The sequence below is a fragment of the Vombatus ursinus genome, unplaced genomic scaffold (genome assembly GCF_900497805.2).
Source record: "Vombatus ursinus unplaced genomic scaffold, bare-nosed wombat genome assembly UNPS02014770.1, whole genome shotgun sequence".
NCBI lineage: Eukaryota > Metazoa > Chordata > Mammalia > Diprotodontia > Vombatidae > Vombatus > Vombatus ursinus.
The window spans coordinates 31886146-31895909 of record NW_020954548.1 but is presented as its reverse complement, the minus strand read 5'-3'; the positions used below and the strand labels follow the sequence as shown (position 1 = coordinate 31895909).

Genomic DNA, 9764 nt, shown 5'->3' with positions numbered 1-9764 from the left:
AAATTACCCTGAAAAATTGAGTATAATCCTACAAGGGGAAAAAATTACTTCCATTGGAATAAAGGACCATCAAACATTTCTTATGAAAAGAGTGAAGCTGAGAAAGTNAAATTACCCTGAAAAATTGAGTATAATCCTACAAGGGGAAAAAATTACTTCCATTGGAATAGAGGACCATCAAACATTTCTTATGAAAAGAGTGAAGCTGAGAAAGAACTTTGAAAAGCAAACAAGAATTCCTCTGACCCAGCAAGGCAAACTTATTTGAGCAATTTAGATTGATGTAGTGCTAATATTCTAAAGGGGAAGAAGAAACAAGTGTGCCTTCAGAAACTTAATGATTTCAAAGAATTTTGAGGAGAATTATATGAAAAAAACGGGTCTCAGGAGAGGATTGATTCTGTTCTGAGGGTTTGAAAGGTAAAAGAGAAGGGAAGGTGAAAGGAGGAATACAATATTGTAGAAAGAGGAAGAAATGAGGAAGGGCTGTATGTGGCGCTGGCTGCTTCTCATGATTTGGGTGCATGAGAAGAATATACAAAGAGGAAGGCCGGGGAGAGTGGGCATCAAATGGGCCTCATTTTTTTTTTTAAACTAATTTAGTTTTAGTTTTCAACAATCACTTCCGTAAGCTTTTGGTTCTAAATTTTCTCCCCTTCCCTCTCCGCCTCCCTCCCCAAGACGGCCTGCAATCTGATAGGGGCTCTAAGTGTACATTCCTATGAAACATATTTTCACATTAGTCATGTTGTAAGGAAGAATTAGAACCCAGAAAACAAAACAGGCAGAAAAAAAAAAAGAGCAAGTAGTGTGCTTCAGTCTGCATTCCAACTCCAAAATTCTTTTTCCCGATGTGGATAGCATTTTCCATCATGAGACTTTTGGAGATGTCTTAGATCCTTGCATTGCTGAGAAGAGCTAAGTCTGTCAAAGTTAGTCATTGCATAATGTGGCTTTTACTGTGTGCAACGTTCTCCTGGTTCTGCTCATTTCACTCTGNTTGGAGATGTCTTAGATCCTTGCATTGCTGAGAAGAGCTAAGTCTGTCAAAGTTAGTCATTTCATAATGTGGCTTTTACTGTGTGCAACGTTCTCCTGGTTCTGCTCATTTCACTCTTTATATAAGTTGATATGAGCCTTTCCAGGTTTTTCTGAAGTCTGCTTGCTCATCATTTCTTATAGCACAATAGTATTCCATTACATTCGTATACCACAGCTTGTTCAGCCATTCCCCAATTGATGGGCATCCCCATAATTTTCAATTCTTGGCCACCACAAAAAAGAGCTGCTATAAGTATTTTTGCACATGTGGGTCCTTTTCCCATTTTTATGATCTCTTTGGGATACAGCCCTAGAAGTGATATTGCTGGGTCAGAGGGTATGCACATTTTTATAGTCCTTTGGGCATAGTTCCAAATTGCAATAAGCCTCATTCTTATCTGAAATGGAGAAAGGAGGATTGAATGGAAAATCCTGCCCCCCTCCCCCCTGCCCACATACGTACACACACACAGAGTGAAATAGCTTGGTGTCCAAATGTGTGAAACTCAATTGGGAAAGAAGTGAGGATAGGGAAGGGATAGGGGATCTAATAATATTGCCTCTTAGATGGTTGGAAAGTGGCTGAACAAATTATAATATACGCATGTTATAGAATATTGTACTGTAAGACATTATAAAGAGGCAATTTCAGACAATCCTGCGTAATGTGAAGTGATGCACAATGAATTGAGCAGAACTGGGAGAATAATTTATACAAGGGCAACTATTTTGTAAAGAAAAACAACTTTGAAAGATCAATACAATGACCAGTTTTGTCTCTAGCAGTAGAATGAAGGGAGGCATCCCCAAGCACTGTCCTTTTTGGTGGGGAAGAAAGAGGGAGGAAAGGGGCAGGTTCCCAAATAATTTCTGGTGGGAGGGAGCTGTACCTCTACCCATTTTGTGAAAATGAAGTTCATCTGTAGAATTCTTGCCAGGCTTTATAAGCTTTCTTCAAAACATTCTTGTGTTTTGTCCTTTCAGTTGATACAGTCCCCTTTGACTACTCCCCTTGGACTGATCATGTTGAAAACTACTTCAGAAGAGCTGGCATGCCCCCGAGAAGACCTCAGTGTGGCTCGGAAAGAGGAGTTGCGGAAGCTGCTGTTGGACCAGGTACAAACTGTACTTGGACTGCTTACAGGTGGGTGTGATTACAATTTTGCAAAAAAGTGTTCAGCCTGTGATGGCTCAGAGGCAGCACTGAGAATTTATAAGCCAGTTAACATTTTCCTAAAGTAAAACCCTTTTTGTTTGTACAGTTTGTTGTCACTTCAGTGGTTTAACATTTTCTAGTTAAAAAAAAATTAGATGTAAGGATGCTTTTAAACTCAATCAGGAATATATGAAAATAATTTGATTGGAACAGAGTTTGGTAAAAAGTGGGACAGACACTAGACAAATATAATTGTAGACAATTGAAAAACAAAAGAAGGTCATCTTGCTCGGGAGAAGTTTTTATGGAAGAGAAAGAATTTGAGTTTAGCTTTAAAGGATAATTATTATTCAGTAGGCAGAAAGTAAAGGAGTGAAGGGAGATTATTGTAAGCATATGGAACAGAGAGGGTTGGGGAAATCTCTGAAGTTGCAGAACAATCCATGTTGGCTACATCATCCATTATATGGAGAGTTAAATGATAGGATATAAAGCGGAAAGTTAGGGAGGAATGTACTTGTGAAGGGCCTGATAAGCAGTGATGTTTAAATGTTACTCAGTAGTAGTCAGGGAAGCTCATGAGCATAGAGAAGGACATGACCAATATGTGCATGAAGATCACTGTCCTAGGTGGGAGAAGGGAATAATAAACTTTCTTGAGGTCTCTTCTAGATCTTGGATTCTGTCACTTCTGAAGGAAATTTTGGGTCTCCTGTAGACCCTGGAAAAAGGAGATGGGACAAAAGTGGTGTGGGTGTGGGTGTGGGTATGGGTGTGTGTAAGATTTATTCAACTCCAACCTTTACCTGGATGTCCCAGTGGCAGTACCTCAAATACATGTTGTCCAAAACTGACCTGTCCTCGAGTTCCTTCCCAAACTGTCCCTTTCACTAATCATCACTATTGTGGACAACATCACCATCTCTCAGTCATGTAAGCTATAAATCTTGGAGTTTTCTTTTATTCTTTCTTTTTCACCTGTGCATCCAGTCCGTGGTCAAGTTCTGTTGAGTTTTCTTTCATAATATGTCTTGGCTCTAAAAGTCATCATGATGTAGTGGAATTTGGATTCAGAGGACCTGGGTTCAAGTGAGGGCCCTGCTAACTTGTAAAATCAGGAGGATGGGCTAGAAGTCCTTTGGTTCTAGATCTATGATCCTATGGTTCCTTTTCCCTTAGCCTGGTTACCACCTTTGTTTCAGATCCTTATCACACCTAACTTAGCCTACTCTAAGTAACTCCTCTTAATTAGATGTCTGGTTAGATAGATTCTTTCTTCTCTAGTTCATCCTTTACACAGTTGCTTAAAATATTTTTTCATATTGACAAGACTGACCATTTATTTTACTATCTGCTCAGAAATTTTTAGTAGCTCACTATTGACCGTAGTATATTATAGAAGTTTCTGCTTACCCTCATATTATTTAAGGGCTTAGCCTTCCTTTCCAACCTCATGTCACATTTATCTCTCTCACTTATGCTTAAACTCTAACCCAAACTGAAATACTTGCTGTTTTTCAGGCCTTTCCTGCCCTTTACCCCAGTTCTGTGCATTCATGCATTTAATTCCACACTCCTTCCCCATCTCTGCCCATTGAAATTCTTCGGGGCTCAGCTGAAGTACATCTCTGCCCTGCAACCTCCCTAATTTACCTTTTCTCTCCAAGTAACGTCTCCTCGATCTGATTTTCCTAGTGCTTGACTTCCTTTGTCTTTATTATGTTGTATCTTATTTGTGCACCTTTTATATTCCTGCTCCCCTCCTCTCCCTTCCCCTCCCCCAGTGGCATATTCACTCTTTGAGGGCAGGGATTGTTAATCTTTTTCGTCTTTGTTTCTTTGTGTCTAGCACAGTACTTTGATTTGTTATAGGCACTTAAAATGTGGAGTGACTGAGACTGTTGCCAGATTAAACTCTTTCATTATATTACCTTCAGTGGTTCCCTTTTGCCTGCTGCTAAGTCAAGTCTTAGGATCATAGGGTTGGAGAAGTTGAATTCAAAGGTCTTTTCCAATTCTAAATCTATGATCCTATGAACACTTAATTATTTCATTATGTACTAGTAGTATTGTTTCACTTGTGTTAGTCTTCAGCCAAATTTTAAACTCTTTGAGGGATAGCAGTCTTATCTCAGCTTTGTAGCTCCCTTTTCCCTGCCCCCTCCAACCACAAGTTAATGACTAAAATTACTACCTGTTTAATCTTTCCACCATCCCTTCTCTCTTCTTCCCCCAATCTTTCTTAATACATTTTTCATGGCAGGTGTGCTTAGATCTAGTTTATGAGTTTCTTGAGGGCAGGAATTGTTTTTTGATTCTTTTTGTGTCCACCATTTAACACAGTGCCTGGCATATAGTTGGCACTTAGTAAATGTTGATTGACTGACTGCTAAACTGTATTCCCCTTTTGCAGGTATTTTGGAGACCATTTGGGACAAACACAGTGTTACTGCTGCCACTCCACCACCGTCCCCAACTGCAGGAGAAAGTGGTATGGTTTGCAATACTATGATATCCTTTTGTTGTAAACTTAGTGTCTTGGAGCAGTATCTTAGCCAGATCAGTCAAGATGATAACTTCCTTGACTTGTTTTTTTTTACTCCTGTCTTTTCTAACTGCCTATAAGGAACTATAACAAATGTATAGAATCATAGATTTAGATCCGTAATGCTCTGTAGAGATTTATTCATTTTATATATGTGGAACCTTTTCTGAGGCCATGCATATAGTCATTGACAAAGTCAAGATTCAAGTTCAGATCTGCTTCCAAATACTGTAATATTATCATTACATCTAAAAAAGTTTTCTCTTCCATTTTTTGCTCATTCTAAAAAGATGCATTTCATTTATTTTTGTTCCGAATTTTTAGTCCCAGTAGTCTGATACATCTGGACTTTTGTTTCCTCCCTCAATCATAGCATGCTACCTTTTCCTTGCTAAAGCCAGTAGGCTGTGAGATTGACAAGTCAGTTTTATAGCTCCGAATTGAAATTGCTCAGTAACTAGCCAGCCTATAAATTGCCACGTTACAGTGCAGTGTACTTTTAGCCTAGCTCAGAGAGAGAACTGAAGATGGCTAAAGCAGATTAGAGCATTGTATAGTGTGATTTATTTTGTTTTTACTTAGACTCATATCAGTTTTGGGTTGCATATAATTTGAATAAAAAAAAATTGTGCATTTTCAGTGGTGGTCAGATAATTCTAAGTTATGCTTATTTATTTGAAAAGTAAAATTTGGACCATTTTCAAGGATGGGGAGAAAGAAGAAATTTTGTTTCTGAGCATTTCTTGTTTTTACACCAAGTGGTCACAAAAGCTTTTCAAGTAGAATAGTACATCCTGTGAATTGGCACTTCCTCTACGGTAAAACTTGAAGTGTTTTATTAGAATTATTTCTACATCTTTCCCATAAGGAAAAGGCTTGTTGAAGTTAGACAACTCTAGCTCAGATTGTTCAATTTAGTTTAACATTTGAAAAATGTAGTTGTGAGAAGTTTAGGATAGAAAAAAAAACTAACAAAGTTTTTTGAAGACTGCTTTTATTGCAGATACTTATTTACTCTTAACTCCATTTATCAAAGTGGCATTACATTGAAAAGAAGTTCACTTTAGAGAATCTTAGATTATATTAAGATATTACAAGAAAGTTCTATACAATTGTGATGAGCTTTTTATTTTAGGGTAGATATATACAACTTAAAAGATTTAGAAGGTTGATTGATAGAATAAAAAATAAAATAGAAACATGGTTTTAAAAGTGACAGTTTTGGTTTCTTTGGCATTTACAGACGCCAGTAAACTCTTTTTGTAGTTTGCAAAGGGAAATATTTTTGGTAGTTAGTGTGGTATGGCTTTCAAACTAGATTTATCTTTAGATGCATTAATGCAGATTTTGTTATTAATATTGGCTGTAGAAATTAACTTGATTAAAAATGTTTTTTTTTTAAATGAAAGAACTATATGTACTAGTTGCCTCCATTTAGTGTTATGGCTGATTACTAAGCAGCTGTGTCCAAGGAAACCTGTTTTCCTTGTGGTATACAAGAGAAAATTAATTTGTTACCACTTTTTGAATTTATGGTTGTGGGAAATGTTAAGTGTAAATATGTAAGTAGACATTTCTGTATAGGCAAAATTAAGTCACGATAGAAGATAGTAGATATGTCATTTCTACTTAGAATTTGCTCCAAATCTTGAATTTAGTGCAATATAGTTTGAGGAACTGGTCTCAATAACAAGCTGAAGGAGTTATGTAATCCCACGACTTCTCTTCCTCCTTTTAAAAAAGGAAAAACAAAAAACTCATAACATTCATTTGTTATGATTTTTTCCCCTTTTTTTTAAACACTTAAAAGGGGGAAGGAGTAACTTCTGCAGTATTTCCCAAAAGTAAGCCTTCCAGATGAGGTCATCAGACCTTGCTTCATTATTTGATCACAGTGTTGATGACTTAACATTCTCTTTCAAAAAAAAAAAAAAAGAAGAAGAAGAAGAAGGATGTGCTTAATTAGTTGGGCATCTTTTGGTCTGTCAAAATCCTAAGTTTAACTATGTAGCTTGGAGAAGATTTAGGTTCTTCTCCCACCAAAGGCCCAATCGTAAAGGAAAGCTATGTGTTAATTTCTTTCATCTTAGACTTCGGATTCATATTCTGAGAAATACTTGTCATTTGTATGAATAAACTGAATGATACTTTATTATTTTTTTTTCTTGTTGAATTGAATCCAATTTAATTGAACTGAACTTAATTGAACTAGAACTGTGCCCTCTTATTGTAGTTTCTGAAAATACCACTGAGGTGTTGCCTGGAGTGCAAATGATAATAACTTTCCTTTCCTGCCCCTCAGTCAATCCCCATCTTTATTTATTTATTTATTATTTATTTATTTTTAGTTTTCAGTATTCACTTCCATAAGCTGTTGAGTTTTAAAATTTCTCCCTCTTCCTTCCCTTCTTCCTCCCCAAGATGGTGTGCAATCTGATATAAGCTCTCCATATACATTCCTACTAAACATATTTTCACATTAGTCATGTTGTAAAGAAGAATTAGAACCAATAGGAGAAACTACAAGAAAGAAGAAACAAAACAAAACAGGCGAATAAAAGAAAGAGCAAATAGTGTGCTTTGATCTGCATTCAGACTCCGNAGAAGAATTAGAACCAATAGGAGAAACTACAAGAAAGAAGAAACAAAACAAAACAGGCGAACAAAAGAAAGAGCAAATAGTGTGCTTTGATCTGCATTCAGACTCCATGGTTCTTTCTCTGGATGTGGATAGCATTTTCCGTCATGAGACTTTTGGAGATGTCTTAGATCCTTGCATTGCTAAGAAGGGCTAAGTCTATCAAAGTTAGTCATAGCACAACGTGGCTATTACTGTGTACAACATTCTTCTGGTTCTGCTCACTTCACTCAGCATCAGTCCATACAAGTCTTTCCAGGTTTTTCTGAAGTCTACTTACTCATCATTTCTTATAGCACAATAGTATTCCATTACATTCATATACCACAACTTGTTCAGCCCTGAATGGTACTTTAACAAATTATCAAATTTAATTTAATACCATATTTAACAGCTTGGCTCTCTATTTACCTGTTTAGATTCTGGTTTAGTTAGTTATATCAAATTTGGCTCCTGAGATGCTTTATCTAATTTCTTGTATATATTCTTTTTAAAATAGTAGCTAATCTTTCTGATCCTTAGTGTAGAATACAGGAAGAAAACTGATCTGTGGAACTGAAGGAGTAGCCCTAGTCAGCCATTGATAAAATTGGCTATAGCAGAAGCAGGATGTGATAGGAAGAATATACTGTTTATTCGTCAAGTCCTAGGAGAATTCCTTAAGTCTTTTCTTGTTAGAGGCCTTCTGTGATCTCTTTGCTCATCACAGCAGATGGAAATCACAGAAGATGGAAACAGAGCCTACAATCTTTTAGATGAGATGTCAGGTTGAGAAGAATAAAAACTGAGGTACTTTTGGAAGATCAAAAATGAAAAGAAGATGAGCTCCTCCTTACGGACGCTTTACTGGCAAACAGTTGGTCTGGATCTATAACCATGATAATTTTCATTTCCATTTCCTCCCTTTAAACGATGGAGGAGTTTTATGACACCCAGCACACCTTTCATTTTTCCTGGTTTGATTCCTTTTGTTGTGGTCACTTTTGACATTTGCTTCTTGCTCTGAGATAGATTTATCCCTTCCTGTTGATGACATTGTTTGCTTCAGAATGTCAAGATTTACCATTTCACTGGTTTGAGTATCCCTTTGCTGGTAGAGAGTCTTTCTGTGTTGATAGTCTTTGTAAGTTGTTATGACTGAAAAAGTCATTTACCTAGTCAACCTTTTGGTGATTAAACTTCTCTGAACTTAGCTAGACTGATTCTAGCTAAGATACATATCTCATCACAAGCTTTGGACTTGAAACCTTTCTAGACTGGGGAGACAAGGGAACCTTACTCTACTTCTACTAAGAGTCATTAGACTAGGATTTAAGTGGGTGGCAGTGTTTATTCTTTTTATATATTTGTTTTCTTTCTCCTCTAGGAAGCTACCTAGAAAGCAGTAGCAACTTAATTTTTTTTTTAAATTCCAAACTTAGACACCAAATAAAATGGGTATTTTCATAAACTGAACAGAAAGAAGACTGTATGTAAATCTGCAAATTTCTTATGTACAACTTGCTTTTCTTTTTAATTATGTAATACATTTGAATGTAACTTTCAAAACTGTCCTATATATCTCTGATTTTTTTCTGGCCTTCTGTTCTCTTGACATTAATTTTTTTGTTTTATTTATTTTTTTCAATATTTATATCATTAAAATTGTTCTGGTTCTCCTCACTTCACTTTGCATCAGTTCATACAAATCTTTCCAGTTTTCTCACAAACTATACTTTACATCATTTCTTACAGCACAGTAGTATTACATTATGTTTATATGACATAATTTGTTTAGCTGCCTTCCAGTGCAGATCATCTCCTTGGTTTCCACTTCTTTGCCACCACAAAAAGAGTGGCTAAATATTTTTGTACATTCGAGTCTTTTTCTTCTTTAACTGCATAAGTTTTTGTTTGTGCAAAATTTTTTTACATTTGTGTAATCAAAACTTCATTTTATTTTTTGTGATCTTCTCTTTTGCTTTAGTCATGAACTCTTCTGTCCATAGATTTGCAAGGTAATTTCTTCCCTACTCTTCTAATTTATTTCTGATGTTAATTTTCTGAGTGAGTCATTGATCCATTTGGAGCTCGTCATGGACAGTAGCTCTTTGATGGACCTGGGAGAACCAGGCAGAACTCATGTGCGGAAGCCATCCTGCTCTGAAGTAGGAACTCTCTGTCTGCAAAACTTGATTTGTGGCTATTTCTTGCTGTTTACAACAAAATAATTACTGTGTTTATTAAAGAATTCATCTTGGGCCAGCAACTTTTCTTTCTTTGTTGACTCTTCTTAGCATCTACCTTACCATTTGTCTTCTTATTTCTCTTTCAACCTCCGTGCCTCACAGGGCTGCCTTTCATCTCTGCATGCTACCATATTGAGGAACACAAACGAAAAACAT

The 9764-nt window shown here is 36.4% G+C and overlaps 1 protein-coding gene across 3 annotated transcripts in view; it reads left to right on the top strand.

Annotated features, from left to right (window-relative positions):
• XPO6 (exportin 6) overlaps positions 1–9764 on the top strand; it is a 113060-nt gene that overhangs the window by 19379 nt on the left and 83917 nt on the right. For all 3 annotated transcript variants that reach the window (XM_027862993.1, XM_027862995.1, XM_027862994.1), the window contains exons 5-6: positions 2026–2185; positions 4611–4688. In XM_027862993.1, coding sequence (XP_027718794.1) covers positions 2026–2185; positions 4611–4688 — 238 coding nt within the window. The remainder of the gene's footprint in view (positions 1–2025; positions 2186–4610; positions 4689–9764) is intronic.